This window comes from Carica papaya, chromosome 5 (genome assembly GCF_054855325.1).
Source record: "Carica papaya isolate Zhongbai chromosome 5, ASM5485532v1, whole genome shotgun sequence".
Classification (NCBI taxonomy): domain Eukaryota; kingdom Viridiplantae; phylum Streptophyta; class Magnoliopsida; order Brassicales; family Caricaceae; genus Carica; species Carica papaya.
In genome coordinates this window covers 41,560,268-41,578,037 of record NC_142313.1, presented here as the reverse complement: position 1 = coordinate 41,578,037, position 17,770 = coordinate 41,560,268, and the positions used below count along the sequence as shown (strand labels likewise).

Genomic DNA, 17,770 nt, shown 5'->3' with positions numbered 1-17,770 from the left:
ATTTTTATCACAAAAAGTAAGATGGGAAAACAAAAGCAAATCAGTTGGATATATATATATATATATGTATATATCCTTTGTTCCTTGAAGAATACAGTTATAAATACTAGTACAGTACCAGAATATATATCCTGATTTTCTTGCTGGATCGAATACCTGAAATTTGAAGTTTATAGAGTTTCTAAGAGATCTCTTGCATCTTAGATTCAACTAAAAACATATACCAAGTTCAACAACATTTATACCAATATAATCCTAATACAATCCCCTATGAGATAATCCCCACACAAAAACAAAATGCACTTCACAGAATTGTATGACCAGAAAATATTCAAATCTCATTTCAATGTATACATAATGTTCTCAAAACTTTTATGAAAGCCAATGAGCATCTTTTTGTCTAACATGGAATGGAATTAGCATGTCATAAGAATAATCACCGCCAGACTCCCAGTTAAATAAACATATTAAAGTCCTGAGAGAACAATGATAAAAGAAGTAAAATCAAAATTTCCATCAAATTGCTTTGTTTTCGGCTTACAAAAGAATTTTTATCAAAAAATAGCAAATTACAATCAAATCTCTCCAAGGGCTCTGAATTTGCAAGCAGAAAACTCGAGACACTACAAGACTACCGCATTTGAACCATGGACCAGAAAATGCTATATCTACTTCGGAAGTATTGATGGTGCACTGAATATATAGCAAAATCTTCAGCACGCAAAAGCACCAAAGCTTCTCACAACCACTTTAGCTTAAGTGCAAAATCTGGGTCCACGCTACAAGAGGTAACTGAGAATATATTTTCTTCCTCATCATATTTTACAAATTTCCAACTAGCTGTATTCTCCATTAGTTTTTTATGTTCATGGAGCATAAATATCGAAGCATATATTCATTGGAAGAACACATAGCTGCCAAGTCCTGATGGATTCTAGTAATTGCCTTCTGCAAGGATTTCAAAGAAGGAAGAAGATTTCTGGAATTCTGCTGAATGGAGCTACCATGAGCTTTGCATAGTTCCTGCAATAAACAGTCACAGCCAATCTAAGAACTAATACCAGAACAGTGATTATTTGAACCTAGATTTAATTTGAACCAAGCAGGTTGCAATTGCCAACAGGGAGTACCTGACACCAACAAAGGATGAACTCCAAATGTGGGCAGCTTTCTAGGAGATCAGCTAAGGCTTCCACCAGCCTTTGCAAATACTTTAAAGGAATTGATGAGACAACTGCTGGAATATCAACCGGAGCAACAGCAAAAATGCATTTTTTTATAAGAGCATCTTCATTTAAACGCAGGCTAAGAATCAAAGCCCTATTTGGTTGATCTTCATTTAGTGCTGCATCAATGGCCTATACAAGAATGTATTCACAACAATAAATAAATTTAAATCAATGAAGGAACTATGTTAAAGGTCAGTGAGCCGTATCTTCAAATGCACACTGAGCCATATCTTAAAACAGAGGAAGGAAAACTAGTTATTATCTTTCTCCTTTGAGTTCCTTTTCCTATTAATTTATCAAAAGCAACAGTTTTATTGGGTAGAAAACTAAGGCTTAGACATGTTTAGAGAGAGGGAGAAAAGATACCTCAGGTGTAACATCCATGTCAAGATCAGTGGGATCGAAGATAAAAGATTCATCAATTGAATAAACTAGAACTCCCTCTGTTGTTGCTGCTGCAAAGCTCCTTCCAGTTGGTGCAATTCTAAGGCATTTTGTTCTAATAATAGGCCTCCCACGATTGGGCATGGATCCTGGTAAATCATAACCTAAGTCTCCTCGGGTTTGTTTCTCAACACCTTCTTCCGTATCACTGTTATCATCATCAATCAAGTCCAGTGGGCCAGCATCCGTCATCTTCTTTGAGTTTAAGAAGTCTAGAACTCCATCTAGTGAGAGATTGTGAGTTATCTGAAATCTACGTAGAAGAACCTATGCAGTAGAAACATAACACAACAGATGTTAGTGAGAAACCTTTCATATGATTGAAAATTCGAAAATTAATATCTCGGTGCCAGAAATAAGTAAAGAATAAAGGTCAATTTGACACACCCATGGAGGAGTGACCAATTTGCAAACATCCATATATGTACAGAAAAGCAAGTATCAACAAGAGAAACAAAAATTCCGTCAAAAACATGCTTAAGATTTATTGATTTCTGATGTTTTAGCTCATCTTACACAGTTTTTTTGAAAGAATCTTTCAGAACAATAGTTCATGGCTAGCTCAAATTTCGTCCATTCAGAACATATATCCCACATAAAGACTATCTTTAGACAAATCCAGTAAATTCATTTACAAAATCATACTTAATTCAAGCTCGAGATGATGTAAATACTATTAGAAGATAATAAAAATTGGTCTCATATGGAATCTCATGTGTAAATTGAATTATGAGTTCTAAATTCTATTAATTTTTGTTAAAAGGTAAATTAGGTTAAAGAGTAGTTCTAGGTTAATTGTAAACTCTTTAACAAGCTCTGTTTGACCTTTATTGCCGAAATAAGAAAACCCTAAAAGGGGTCAGCCTTCATTGCCGGTCACCACAACTCCAGTTGCCGGCCACTACAGATCGGCCATCTCCACCACAAGCTAACATCTTAGCCAACCATCTCCACCAAGACTGGCCTTCATTAGAGGATCTAGCTCCTTAACTGCAACCAGCTGCTGTCGCCCTCAGCCGCACAATTCACCTAAATGCGCAGCCCTAGCCACCACCATCCATGCATCCCTTAGTCACGGTCTCCCTCAGTCGCGCAAACACGCAAACCTAACAAGACCAGCCTGCTCCTCTATGCACTGCTCACACATCCGTCCGCTCTGTCAGTCCAGCACAGCCACGACTCTCTTCTACCACGCCTGTCTGCATTTGTTTGGAAGTCACTGTATCTCCTGCCATTCCTAGCACAGTTGCATCTGTCTGACCACACAGGACAACCCTTCCTCTGGTCAATTCCAGTCCATTCGCACAGAATAGAAAGCTCTGTTTGTCCGCACAGCAGCTCTGGCCAGATACACACAGACCTAACAAGACCAGCCTGCTCCTCTGTGCACTACTCATGCATCCGTCCACTCTGTCGGTCCAGCAGAGCCACGACTCTCTTCTACCACGCCTGTCTGCATTTGTTTGGGAGTTGCTGTATCTCCTGCCACTCCCAGCACAGTTGTATCTGTCTGACCACACATCACAAACCTTCCTCTGCTCAACTCCAGTCTGTCCGCATAGCACAGCAAGCTCTGTCTGTCTGCACAGTAGCTCTGGCTCATCAGGCTAGATACACACAGCCGTGTATCCTCCTCGTAAAATCCTTCCTGTAATTTTTTATTCGATCATAATTACCGTAAAACTCTCAGAGGGTATCAGATATATTATCTCAAAAGACTGACACCCACTTTCACATGGGGAGTACCACCAGTGAATTTCAACGAATCCCGGCAGCCTAGCACTTCATGAGAAAGGATTATCTAAGCTGGTGAAACTACTCTAAGAGGAATGGGCAATCTCAACTATCTTCTTAGATCAGACCAAATCCCAGAGACCCCACATTTCATGCTTGGGACGAAGAGGATTCTATGATCATGACATGGCTTTAGCACTTCATGATTCTAGAAATCAGCAAGACTGTGATGTTCCTGCCCACAGAAATAGCAATGTAGGATGCAATCGGCGAAACTCACTCTTAAATCAAGGACTTCGTACAGATTTATAACTTGACTGTCAAGACATAGTTGACCAAACAAGGGAATAGGCCAGTTATTGAATATTATAACATGTTAAAAGCTAGTGGCAGAAACTGGACCAGTACCAGTCTTATTGTGTACTGCAGTTGAGATGTAGCCCATCTCAAGAAGTTTGTAAAAAAAAAAAACTGTGCATATCAATTTATGGCAGAACTAAATCCTGAATATGATCAAGTACAAATATAAATTTTAGGAAAAGAGGAAATAACATCACTTAATGAAGTAATCTCAATTATAAAAATGAAAGAGAGAAGAAGAATGGTCATGATAAAATCTCGCTCCACCAATAGTTTAGCCTGGCCACACGAGATACCAAACCTCGTCAACATACAAAGAACGTAAGTCACTCTGAGAAACGACTCCGGAAGTGGATAACAGAGACAATCTTTGGCGTACCTTTTGCAAAAAGCTTAGATACACCAAATAAAAATGTCAGGAATAGCACGGCGATCCTAGTACTTTCAGTAATCCTAGAACATGACTCCGGAAGTGGATAATAGAGACAATCTTTGGCGTACTTTTTGCAAAAAACTTAGATACACCAAATAAAAATGTCAGGAATTGCACAACAATCCTAGTACTTTCGGTAATCCTAGAACACGACTCCGGAAGTGGACGACAATCCTAGTACTTTCAGTAATCCTAGAACACGACTCCGGAAGTGGATAACAGAGACAATCTTTGGCGTACCTTTTGCAAAAAGCTTAAATACACCAAGTAGAAATGTCCGGAGTTGCACAGCCATCCTAGCACTTTCAGTAATCCTAGAACACGACTCCGGAAGTGGATAACAGAGACAATCTTTGGCGTACCTTTTGCAAAAAGCTTAGATACACCAAATAAAAATGTCAGGAACTGCACGGCAAATCCTAGTACTTTCAACAATGAGTGAGAATAAAAAACTACCCAACCGAACATTCACAAACAGTCAACCAACAGGAAGAAAACACATCAGGTCTCACTACTTTCAAAGCTAAGATTGAACGACTGCAAGATCGATTAGAGGACCTTGAGAAGTCTATACGTATAAGTGCAATAAAATACTTAGTTGTGCTTTTCTTTTCACATGATTTAAATGTCTTAGATAAATCCTTTAAAAAATTTTAGATTATAGACTCATAACCCACAGGTCATATGATCAATAATTTAAAATATTTTCACACATATGTTCCCGCCCAAAGAATTAGAAAATTGTTACTGCTGATGGTTTCTCAATATTGTTGTAGGCAATGAGAATATTAAGCTTAATCCTATCCTAATCCTAAAAATGTGTTGCATGTTCACAAACTATGTACTAATCTTATGTTGATTAATGAATTATCACAAGATTTGAACTACAAAACAATATTTGACTTTTCTCATTGTGACTTTCAAGACTGGAACTCCAGAAAGATGATTGAATGTGTTGAAGCTAGAAACAGAATCTACTACTTGAATGCACCTTAAAGATCCTTTATTGTAACTACTTACCTCACACATGATTTTGCTCTACTATAAGAGACTCGAGCACCCATCTTTTTCATCTTGAAGATTACATTTTTTTTATTATTTAAGAATTTAGAATATGAAAATTTATACTGTAATATCTATAAGTCTGCAAAACATACCGTGTAAAGTTTTCCGTTAGTAACAAAAAAAGTTAGTTCATTTTTCATAAATCTACAGTGATATTTAGGGACCAACTCACACACATAATATTTCTCGAACTTGATGGTTTATTTCGTTTATTGACAACTATACTAGTCACCTACTTATTTTTACTTAAAGGCAAATATGATATTATTCATATTACATTATAGTTCTGCAAGATAATAAAAACTCAATTTGAAGCAGACATAAAAAGATTTTGCACTAACAATACTAAAGAATTTTTAACCACAATTTCATCATTCTCTTATCAAGAAAGTATTCTTCATGAATCATCATGCGTCCATACTTTAGAGCCCACAAAAAATTCATCCACTTAAGAGATCATACCAAACTCTAGATTTTCTCAGGTGTATACAAAGAGGAAGATCTTGAGTTCTAAGCCTATGTCAATCCAAGCATCTGATCTTGATACTGGAATTGAGGTAAGTCCGAAAAACCTATACAAATTGATAGTAATATACTTATTGTACTTTGTAAAGATATCAAAAAGTGTACAAAATATTTTCTTTATCCTATCTCACAATTTGTATCGTTTTATAAGTGTTCCCCATCCCATAAAAATTTTCTCACAAATTTGAATACAGATTTTATTGCTAACATAATACTGATGCATTATCTTATGAAAAATAAAAAAATGCATATGAATATGAAAATTAAGTACTTGAAACAAACCAGACATAGGAAATTGAGAATCTACCTAAAACAAAAAATCGGAGAGATGTAAGCGAGTCTTTACAATCAAATATAAGGCAAATGGGACAACAAAAAAATATAAAGCAAGATTGGTGGCAAAAAGCTATACACATGGGATCGTTTGCTAAGAGACATTTACACCAGTAACTAAAATGAACACTGCATTTTTTTTTTTAAATAAAACATTATCTTTTTATTATAACTACTCACTCTGATTAGTAACTTTAATAATTTGATGTGAAAAATATCTTCCTGCATAGAAATTTAAAAGAAAATATCTATATGATTATTCCAGCAGACTTCGTCAAAGAAACAAGGCCAAATAAAGTCTATAAATTGAAGAAAACATTGTATGAACTCAAACAATCGCTAAGAGTATGTTTTGACAGGTTCACAATGGTGATGATAAACCTAAAATTTAAGCAGACTCAAGTAGACCACATTCTATTCATCAAGCACTCAGAAACTAGAGGAATTATAGCATTCCTAATATACATTGATGACATTATTATAGATGAGATGATGAGAAAGAAAAAACTAATGTTAAAATGGTATTTGACAAGGGAATTCAAAATTAAGGATTAGGTAAGTTCAAGAATTTTCTTAAAACCGAAGTCAACTCCTTAAAATCTGGATCTTTATTTCTTAGTAGAAATACATTTCATACTTGTTGGAGATACTGACAAGTCAATATGTAAACTAGCTAGTACTCATATTAATCCCAATTGTAAATTAGGAGTAACAAAAGAAGATACGCTAATAATCAAGAAAATGTATAAGATATTAATTGGAAGACTGATATACCTATACTACATAAGACCAAACATAGCACATGCATTAAGTGTTGTAAGTCAATTCATGCACAGTCAAAAAAAAAAATGCACTTACAAGCAGCCTACAGAGTACTGTATTACTTAAAAGAAAAAAAAATTATGTGTAGGAAGAGTGATAGACCATCCCTATAAGTCTACATAGATGCAAATTATAAAAGATCAATTGTAGGCAGAAAATCTACCAGATGATATTATATCCCTTTTGGCAACCTAATCATCTAGAAAAATAAGAAACAAAATGTATTTGCTAAATCAAGTGCAAGATCAGAATTCCGAGCAATTACACAAGCGATATGTAAACTATTATGGATAATAAGAACTTTAAAAGACCTAAAAATCAAGTGAAAAAATCTCATGCGCCTGATAACAAGTCAACCATAAGCATTGCAAATAATTCAATGCAACATGATCGAACCAAACATACCGAGATCGATAAACACTTTATCAAAGAAGAACTTTATAATGGCCTAATATTTACCCCATGTATCTCTACCATTCTCAATTGGCAAATTTATTGATTAAAGATTTGAGCAATCCAACATTCTGAACTCTTATTGACAAGCTGGGGATGGACAACTCTGATATCTAGCTTAAGAGGGAGTGTTAGAGAAAGGTAAATTAGGTTAAAAAAATATAAGGGTAAAATACTCTATATCTAATTTATTGTATATTTCCTTTCCCATCTTAGAAAATTTGTATATACAGAACTATGATATTCAATAAAATACACATCAAACTATTCTTAATAATTTTTATAGAATTTAACATTCATTATTCCAGTTCTACTTGTAATTCCATATAAGATCAAATTTTTGTATTGTAAGAAAGAATTCATCATCTTCTAGTAAAATAAATGCAGATTTATAAATGAAATCTACAAAAGTTATAGATTTGTTCCCAAACATGGCGTAGTAGCTCAGTGACTTCAGTCTACTATAAACCATCTTCTGCACATGGAAACTTTTATGAAATTGTTTGATTCATGCAGAGGGGATTGCCACAAAGAAAAAACAAACAAAGGAAAAAGATACAAGAAAAGAAATGGGAAAACCTAAACTTTCGATAATTAAAAAGCGAAACTAGAAAACTAACCTGATCAGCTACGTCATACATACAGATGTATCTGCTACTTCCACCAGCTAATATGTAACTGCCGTCAGCAGAATAACATAAAGTTGTGAAGCACTTCCCAGAAGTGGAGTTAGCTGCTGATCTGCGATCGGTCATAAGTCGTCCTCCAGCAATATCCCTACGGCCCTCAATTGTGTACATCAATAATCCATTAATTGGATCCCAGAAATGAATCTGTCCATCTAGTGTGCTGCAAGCCAATTGCTTTCCATCTGGGCGATAAGTTAGTGTAAGAACATCATGAGTGTGAGAAAAAGTTTCAACAGCACCTTTCCCTTCAAAGACATCCCACAGCCGAACAGTTTTATCCCATGAAGATGAAGCCAAGACCGACTACACAGAGAAATACAACTTATTAAACTCCTTATGAACAACTTGAAAAAAAATAAGGCCAACAAACTGAAGAACTGTTCACGTTTGCTTGTTCAGTATGCAAGTTAAAACTAAAAAGTATATTTAGCCACTGCAAATAAGACAAGGAAAATATTTGCCCTTACATTCGTAGGAGAAAACATTAATCCATGAACAGGACCTTCATGACCACTGAGAATATCCAACAAACGGCCAGTCTTCATTGACCAAACAAAAACCTACATAACACAAAAAAGAAAGGACAAAAGATTATCCTAAAAGAATTTTTTAACAGAAGAAAAAGATAAAAGTACTTTGGGAAGAACGGATAATCCGCAAATCATGTTAAAATATGAACGCACCTCAAAGGAATCAAGAGTTCCAGCGCAAATAACTTCACCACTTTGATCTGCTGCTAAAGAAACAAACTGTCTAGAAGAAGGGGTAGTAAATGTCCTAAAATTCCGATAACGTAACAAATCCCATGCACGAACAGTTCCATCCAGAGAAGCACTTAAAAGACATTGGTTGTTTGCCATAAAATGGAGAGCAGTGACAGCATTAGTGTGTTCTGAAAACGTGACAAAGCAAAAGCCAGAAGAAACTGTCCAAACCTGTAATAAGCAGTCATTATTTTGCTCAAATCAGTAAATAAAACATCAATCAAAGTTATGCAACTAAAAAAACTTCGAGTCCCAGGTAAAACATGATATACAGTAAGCAGAGCTCCAGGACCATTATGTTTATTGCTATCAAACAATTTTCTATGCAAAAGTCATAGAGAAGATGTCCAAAGGTACTATGGAAAGAACATAACACTCAGGACAGAATACAATTTGAATGAAGACATGCCAGAATAGCATGCTATGCATGCCATTTGAAAACCCATACAAAATAAAATAAAAGTCGCAAAATTGAATCTTGCAAGTCTAAAACAGACTTAGACAAAAAATTTGAAAGTCCACAATCAGCATATCCAAACAAGGCAGAAACCCCTACAGACATTACCAATACATGCATTCTTATATACCGATCATATGCACAATAACAGAAACACCGGAACAATAAGGAGCAACAATTGATCGCAAATAACAAGCAATTTACTCATTCCAAAGTAAACTAAAAGAAAAGCTGCATATAAAGTAAATCAGTTTTCGCAAGACCATCGAAGTTCTCCTTACCTTGACTTTATTATCATCAGCACCAGTAGCCAAAAGCTGTGAATCCGGTGAATAAGCAAGGCAATTAACATCAAAATAATGTCCCTGCTGCTTCAATATATAGCTTTCAGATCGCCACTCCCAAACTAACAACTGCCCCAACTTTGCACAACCAAATGTCAACCAATTCCCAAGCTCATTGAACACTGCTGTTGTAATTTTTTCTCTTGACATTGAAAGCAAATGGAGACAAACAAAATCGGGCATTTGGTAAAGCCCAAAAACACCATTTGAGAACCCCACCACCAAAAGGTCAAGGCCCCTATGATAATCACATGAAGTCACCTTCGCTGATCCCTGCATAAACCCGTCTTTCCTCAACCTTTCCCACTTCCCTCTATGCAAATACTCTTTTTTCTCCAAAATACCATCAAAATTCTTCCTTTTCCTCACATTCCCATCTCCACTACTCTCTATATTCTCCTCCATATCCCTCTCTGGCGTACCTGGTGAGGGTGGTTCAGAGTCCTCCGCTCGTAATTCATCTAATTTAGGATCACTTCCACTATAACCCCAGCTAAAAATATAACAATCGCGTGCAACGGTGTATACATTATTTACCCTATTACTCTGCTTATCAACACCAAAAAAGCAACCCACAACAGTATCTCTATGACCCAGAAACAAAAATGGCTTATTCAAGGCACCCTTTAGTTTCTTAACGTAAAACAACCTCGCAGTCAGGTCTTTTGACCCGACAAGCAAATACTCGGAATCTAAGCTCCAATCTATAGCAACAACCTTATCATCAAACTCTGCAAATGTTCTTACTAACTCAAAAGCGAAAACCTCTCTCCTGAAAGCCGGAGACCGCCATATTTGAAGCAACTTACCAGTACCCACTGCAATAAACTTGCCGTCAGGGCTAAATTTCAAAGCATGCACCTGATTCTTGAACGTGATTCTGTGAAGGACGACTCGGCGAGGGACATTGATGAAGAGACAGCGGTTGTTCTCGTCGACTGTGAGGAGGAAGGTGCCATCAGGAGAAGCTGCCAAGCGACAAATGTTGGATGAAGATTGGACAGGGAGGGTTATGGTTTCGGATTTTATTAGGTCAGTGATGGATACCCGGTTACCGACTGGAGAAATCAACTGAGTATTTTTCGTGATAAGTGTGTTGCCTCCTCGATAGGGGGCACCCAGGAGGTTATGGAAACGATAGTTCATGACGTTTGTTCGCTCAGAAAACAAGGAAAAAGAAAGGAAAGAGATCAACCGGTGACACAGAAATAGTACAAGAATCCGGAAAAAGAAGAAGAAAAAGAAGTGCTGAGATATGATTTACAGCAGACTTAAGCCTATAATTTCCCCCTAACCCACCTCACACTGAACGAACTGTATCAAAATATTACAAACAAAAAAAAAAACAATAAGTTAACGACAGAATGTCTTTCTTATTCAGTTCATATTAGCCTCCACTGATTTTAGTACGGTTACCAGCGAGACGGGAGCGAGTCTTTATTTAGAAGCTCGCTAGGGTTTTAGGGGTTTAGAACAGAGGAAACATGAGCCAGGTAAACATTTTATTAAGATTAGAACTAAAATATTCCATTAATTATCTAATTTTATGAATTAAAAAATTAATCTAAATTATAAATCGATTAATTTTTTAAAAAATAAAAATAAATAAAAAAACTTCCTTCTAAAATCTTTCTTATTTAAAAAATAAAGCAAATCAATAATTAAAAATTTTACTAATTTTTTAATTAAAATATTTTATTAAATTAATTTTTAATAACACTAAATTATAAAACAAATTTACAATTCTTATTTTTAATTAATAATTTCACTCCTCTATATAAAATTATAAATTTTAGTTTTTGATTAAATTATTTTTTAATTAAAAAATTAATTATATTATTATCATTAATATATATATATATATAAATATCAATTAATTATGAAAACATATATAAAGTTAGTATGCTATTGATGTATCACCAAAATTCCCTTAAACTGAATATAATTATCTTCACTAATCTCATCTATGATCAACTACAGGGCAAAAGAACAGGAAATAAACACATCAAAAACTTTATTTTTAAAAACAAGCAAAAGGAAACTAGGAACATTGGCTTAAACTATACCATATACCCTCTCAATCCATTGTATATATACTACCTACTTTTACAGATGCATTTGTTTCTTTCCCCCTCCCCCTGCCCCCATTATTGTTTTCCCCCCACTCCCCCTGTTGTTCCTCCTCTCTGTCTCCAACAGCAAATGGATTCCAGTCTACCAATTAGGCCCGGGACCCCTCGAGTCCTAGCCTTGCGGTAAGCCAGTTGCACACCTCGTCCATCTCTTTAGGAACTGTGTAATGGCCAAGCCTGCAAATACAGATTTACCCACTTAAGAAACACTGATTACTTGTGTAAGTACAAGTCATTTCTTCCAAATAGGTGAATGTAAATTGTACCCTTCATAGGCTTTAAAAGTAAGGTATCGGAACCCTGCTGCACTTAACGTATGGGCAGATTTCTCTCCGTATTTACATGGGACTACGTCGTCAGCTGCAAAAAGTTCATTAGAGAGCTGGTTTGGTTTCATGAACAAGTCAAACGCTTTCATGCATGAACACACAGCATTATAATCTATAATCAGAAAGTTTACGAAATGATTCCCAGGAAACATGGCTTTTGAGAGAGAGGAAAAGATCAATGACCAGAAAGTTAAGACAATGATTCCAGGAAACATGGCTTCTGAGAGAGAGAGGAAAAGATTGACTTCTTAAAATTCAAGGGAAAAGATCATGAAGCATCATATGCATCAGATCAGGTGACTGATAAGGGTTCAACAAATTCTAAAGGCCCCATAGATTATGTCGTTAGTACCATAATTTTCGACAAATTAATGCAACGAGATCAATGGAGTTGAATTCATGAAAGGATTTTCTGCAATTTTAGGGGCGACAATTAACTTCGAAGTTTCTTCTGCTGCACATGATACTGCTGCTATATTTTTTTGTTGCTGAAAAATTCAAAACTATTTGAAGTTAAAAAAACCTAGGTTCACTCGTTACAAATGAAGAAACATACAAGTGCCATGGGCCAGAAAAATGGGCAAGGACGCAGCACGCCTAGCAGCCTCGTGAGACCCTTCTATTTTGTTCTTTAAGCACCTGCATTGAAATAACATTTTATGAATTGAAGATGGGAATGTTTTGCGGGAAAATATTCATTCCCAGCATAAATAACAACTTCTAACAAAAGACGATTCAATAGATAAATTCCGAACAATGTACCTCGAACCTGGGAGCCAGCCGCTTAGCCCCACCACTGCCCTCAAGTTGAGAACGTATGGATTCCCATTTCCATATCTTCCAAGAGCACAAGAAGTTGCAGAGTAAAGGGCCGTTGCAGCACCCATACTGAAACCTCCAATGCCAACTTTGACTGTCAAAAAGAACAAAACAGTATCAAATCATTTGTTATAATAACAATTCAGTTTGCATGTTATTTGAAGACTAGTTATTGTATAAGTATATTTCACCATGTATCATTTCTGACCCAAAACAGATAGGGCATACTCTTAAATTTTCATATTCTGAGGTAGACGAACTTTTTAGTTACGAATTAAGACAGGGAATACCAGAAAAAGGTTACGATGAACTGCTTCGTAAATATATAAGCAAATATTACCTTCAAGGTGAAATCTGGGTTTTTCATTTGAACGGAATAACTACCTTTTGAGTTGAACAATAATTTTTTATGGCTGCAAATTATGTCTTCCAGGCTTTAAAGTTAGTATCTTGCAAATTCTCTTACCATCAGCTGGCTCAGTTGACAACAGATTGGCAATGTGTGTTGCTGAGGAATCTAAACCCTCCCAGTCATCTGGGCCATCTTCAGAAAGCTCCCCAACATCAAACCCTGATATAGAATATGTGATTATCTTCAGTTACTATTTATAGTAGAAATTGCCAAAGCATATAGCGTTTGATTCATCATAAAATATTTGAAATAGGATATGTAAGATATACAACACATTTAGGTGTAGAAGAGTTTTCTGTTTCCCAACAAAAAAATTCCATTATTTAAAAATAAATACAAAACAAAAAGAGTTCCATTACTTAAAGCTTTCTTTCCAATTTAGAAAACAATCTAAAGATATTTTCAGGTTTTCTTATAACTTGAAAAATGAAAATCTTTCTTTTTTTAACTAAAAACTCTAAATCAGCCCCAACAAAACCTACATGCTGTGCAGGGAAATCCACCAAGGATCGCTACAGGGCGAGTTGGAGCAGTTGGGCAAATCCACTTTATCTGCATCATAACATCAAGACGTACATGTGATTATCAAAGATAACATCACCTGAACTCGTGAAAGAACACAAACTTAACAACAGTGGAACTGGGTATGCTCACATTAGGAAGAGGAAGGCTTTCCAAGAGCTGAGACCAGCTGCAACCAAAATAATTAATTAGAAAAAAGTGCACCTTCAGCTTTTGCTTTATAGACTATTCACTGAGCAATATGCAGTAATTTTAATATGCTAAGCGGTAATATTGTAGATGGGACCTTTGCAAACTTTTTGAAATTATTAGAAACTAGGAATCAACTGCTTATCATATTTGGACCATCGCTAGTTGAGAGAAAATAGTGCCTTAACGATAGAAAACATAACACATGCTTACTTAAATGTCTGTAAAATTCTTGACAATTAAAACATAGAGCCAGTTTCAACATGAATTTCAGATCCAAAGGGCAAACAAAAGCATTCTGGAACAGTTTGTATCATAATCATGAATATGCTTATTCAAAAGATCATGAATGGCTTGCTCATTTTGGCAGGAAAACCAAGTGCTTAAGTGGTCCCCTTCAATGAATATAGCATATACTTCTTTTTATCTTTTCTCATGTAGCTTCTCAAGCTAAGTTTAGCATCAAATAAGACAATAAGTTAAAGGATGAAAAATGGAATCTGCATTATTTCGCGGCGCCACTGCTCTTTCCCACCAAAGACATTTGATAAGAATCCATCAAAAGAAGCTGAACCTAGAAAATATTAAACATCTGATGGCCCAGCAATAGGATACAACATGCCAAGATGTTGACATTTTTAAAGTCCTTTTTTCTCCTTTTGAAAACTAAAAAAGTGCAGTCTTACAGCACATGCTAGTACTCAATTACAAAAGGAAATCACAGTGCATCTCCTGTTTACGAGAATTGAGGAAATAAACACCGAGTTCAGACAGTTTTTAAACTGTAACCACATCCTAATCACACTGTTGAGTAATACGAGCTTGCTGAAGCTATGATCTGCAGCCTGGTCACTTTATTGGCATAGATATGGTTAGTTCACTAACATATGGACAACCCCATCAATATCAAAAGCACAATGTATCAATTATTGAGCTTATCCGATAAACAGAAGTACTTGAGCAAACAAGATAGATGCTTTAATCACTTGACTCGTTAAAGGAGTTTTAGAAACAACTGTTTTAAGTACTCAACCACAAAAGTGTGATAAACAATCGCAATCACGCATCAAAAAACTGAAAGAATGGAAATAGAAACAGAGAGGCAACAAGAAACATACCTTGAGCCATTATCTCCCAGGCCGTGTAACCAAACTATAGTAGCCTGGTGTTTCCCTTTAGGCCTCACCACATGTGTCCTTCCAAACTCAAATGTCCTTCTAGCAGTTCGACTTCCTAAAATTTGCGGCAATGAAGTTGTAATCAACAAGTTGAGAAGATAAATATTGCTAGAGCATTGTGAATAAACAAAGAAATCAGCATTCATACAAGAGGGTTTAGGAATCTAACAAGAACATATAGAGAAAAAGGAAGAACGAACACACAATCACAAGCAGCTAAGAAGAACATGTAGAGGAGGATAAAAGGAACAAACCAGAGCCCATTGCATGATTTGAATAGCTCATTTTGGCAGATGGATGAACACTGCAGCGAATAATAGCAAAGCAATGCAAAAAAGAGTGAGAAGAGGTACTGCAATGATGAGAAAAGAGAGAGTTATAGTGTGTATTTATACCCAAAAAGGTAGTGTGAAAATGGAATAAAACAGGTGAATATGCAACATCACTATATTTGTGTAATGTGTACACAAACGTGACTAAAACCTCCTAGAATAAGAGGCATCCGAGAAAGGGGAAAAAAGTAAAAAATCTTTTAAACAACAGAGAATCCAAGAACAGAGCACATTCATCTCTTCTGAGGCTCACAGCTAGGAAAGAGGAAGAAGAAGAGGAGGACGACTGTTGATTTGCAACAACAGAGAATCTATGCTCTTGCGGGCAGTGGCCGAAAAATAAAGCAATCCCAACAACAACTCAGTAAGAATATTACTGAAAACAAGAGAGAATAATCCAAATTTGCTAAAGTAAATATCTTTTTTATTTCAATCATTTGCTTATGAAGTTATCAGGTGATTAGATCGATACCCATTAACCAGAAAGTTGAAAAGTTTCATCTTCCATGACAAGCAAAATTTAATACGAGCGACATAACAGCAGAAAACTGGGGTTTTAGGTTTTGTATTTTCCCGTGAAGTTCCTTTTTTTTTTTTTTTAAATACATACATATATGTATATAAAGATCTATACATACATAAGTTTGATATGATTTTGTGATGGACATTTGTGCCTGGATTTCTTAGGCATGAAAAAGCATGTGAACTTTTTTCTCTTCTGCCATCATCTCTCCTCTTGCTTGCCAGTTGCCACTAGAAATTTTTTTTGGTGGCTCAAGTCCCACCAGTGAATGTTTTTGTTTGTTTATGGTATTGGGAGACACCATGAACACACAGAAAGTCCAAAACTTTCCCTTCTACCCAAAATAAAAAGTCCAAAACTTTAACCTTGATACAGAATAAAGATGATCATAATTATAACTTGGCCTTACCCAATTTAATAAATTAAACTTAATTATTCTCATCTTTTACATATTTTATTCCAATTAAAAAACTTAAAAGAAATCTTTAACTCTTAAAACCCAATTATAATAAAAAATTTGAAGATTAAAATTATATATACATATATGTAAATTTTTCTGAGAATACAAGTTTAATGTAAAAGTAGATCAAAAAAATTTCATATGCAGAGATCCACCAGTAAGTGGGTTGAAAGAGAATTACTCTGAACCCACTATGCACACCACCACTATGTATATATAGGTCCCCTATAGGAAGCAGCCTTAATGCACCAACCAACCCAGCAGGCATTTTCTGCAGAGAAAAAATTTGTTTCTAATGCACACACTATCAGCTTACTGATTCCAGTTGTATTCAATTCCAAAAAAATTAAATAAATTTTAATTCCCCATTTAATTCAATTCGATTCATATCCTTTTATCGATTTGATTCAATTCAATTTCTCTCTCTCTATATATAAATTTAAAAAAAAAAAAAATCACAGCATAAGAATATAATTGAATTGAACTAAACTGACATCCATTTTTATTTCTCATGTCAACTTGCTATATAATTATAACAATATATACCTTACCCCACCATTAACTTTAGGAGATTAAAGCTGCACCATTGTCTTACTCTAAGAATTGGGTTTATACATATACATTTAATGAGATAGATTGGTAAATAGATATATTATCAAAAGCCAAACTCTATATTAAACTGGTTGACTAAAAACTTTGAAAGAAATGTATACATGGATGACATATGGCAGATTACAATTAGGTTATGAGAGTAAATGGCAGCAAGTGATTTCCTTTTGTGAGAAGCAATTAAAAATAACAATAATTTTCTATGCTTGAGGAAGAAATCTTGAAGTGCATGCAAATGCAATGCAACTTTTTGTTTGTCAACCCCTCCTTTACCCCACCACACTCAACAGGGCAAGAATCAGTCTCATCTGTAGAAAATGGTTTGATTCTAAATTTAGTTTAATGCTTTTCTTTTCCAATTTTCTAAGCTTAATTAATTAATTAACAGAAAGAGGAGACAGACAGATGCTGCTGGCACTAGTATGAAATAAATTTCAAGATTAAAATACCTCAACATGGCTTCATTTTGTTTTTTTTTTAATAATTAAGCAGCTAGTTTTCCATGAAAAAATCAATTATTGTTTTATAAGTTACTTCAATGAAAACCTAATCTACCACGATCATTCTTTAGTCATCACCTAAGTTTTCTTCGTTATTAAGTTGTGTTATATGT

The 17,770-nt window shown here is 35.2% G+C and overlaps 2 protein-coding genes across 7 annotated transcripts; both read right to left on the bottom strand.

The window, feature by feature from the left end:
- Nucleotides 1–490: 490 nt before the first annotated feature.
- PWP2 (periodic tryptophan protein 2) lies at nucleotides 491–11,137 on the bottom strand. The gene is made up of 7 exons (XM_022050753.2): nucleotides 9,590–11,137; nucleotides 8,771–9,022; nucleotides 8,555–8,647; nucleotides 8,019–8,390; nucleotides 1,596–1,940; nucleotides 1,131–1,358; nucleotides 491–1,023 (listed from the first exon to the last, which is right to left on the bottom strand). The coding sequence occupies exons 1-7, from the start codon at nucleotides 10,796–10,798 to the stop codon at nucleotides 853–855; spliced, it is 2,670 nt and encodes an 889-aa protein (XP_021906445.1). The 5' UTR covers nucleotides 10,799–11,137; the 3' UTR covers nucleotides 491–852.
- Nucleotides 11,138–11,566: 429 nt separating this feature from the next.
- LOC110821200 (alpha/beta-Hydrolases superfamily protein) lies at nucleotides 11,567–16,394 on the bottom strand. 6 transcript variants are annotated; one of them, XM_022050940.2, is made up of 10 exons: nucleotides 16,204–16,394; nucleotides 15,488–15,585; nucleotides 15,174–15,288; nucleotides 13,999–14,035; nucleotides 13,827–13,896; nucleotides 13,399–13,503; nucleotides 12,876–13,026; nucleotides 12,670–12,752; nucleotides 12,051–12,144; nucleotides 11,567–11,961 (listed from the first exon to the last, which is right to left on the bottom strand). In XM_022050940.2, the coding sequence occupies exons 1-10, from the start codon at nucleotides 16,254–16,256 to the stop codon at nucleotides 11,874–11,876; spliced, it is 894 nt and encodes a 297-aa protein (XP_021906632.1). In that variant the 5' UTR covers nucleotides 16,257–16,394; the 3' UTR covers nucleotides 11,567–11,873. The 6 variants fall into 6 exon arrangements, with proteins under 6 accessions (XP_021906632.1, XP_021906634.1, XP_021906635.1 ...); XM_022050942.2 differs by having other exon boundaries at nucleotides 15,488–15,537; XM_022050943.2 differs by lacking the exon at nucleotides 16,204–16,394 and adding an exon at nucleotides 16,038–16,168 and having other exon boundaries at nucleotides 15,488–15,537.
- Between the last annotated feature and the right edge of the window lie 1,376 nt (nucleotides 16,395–17,770).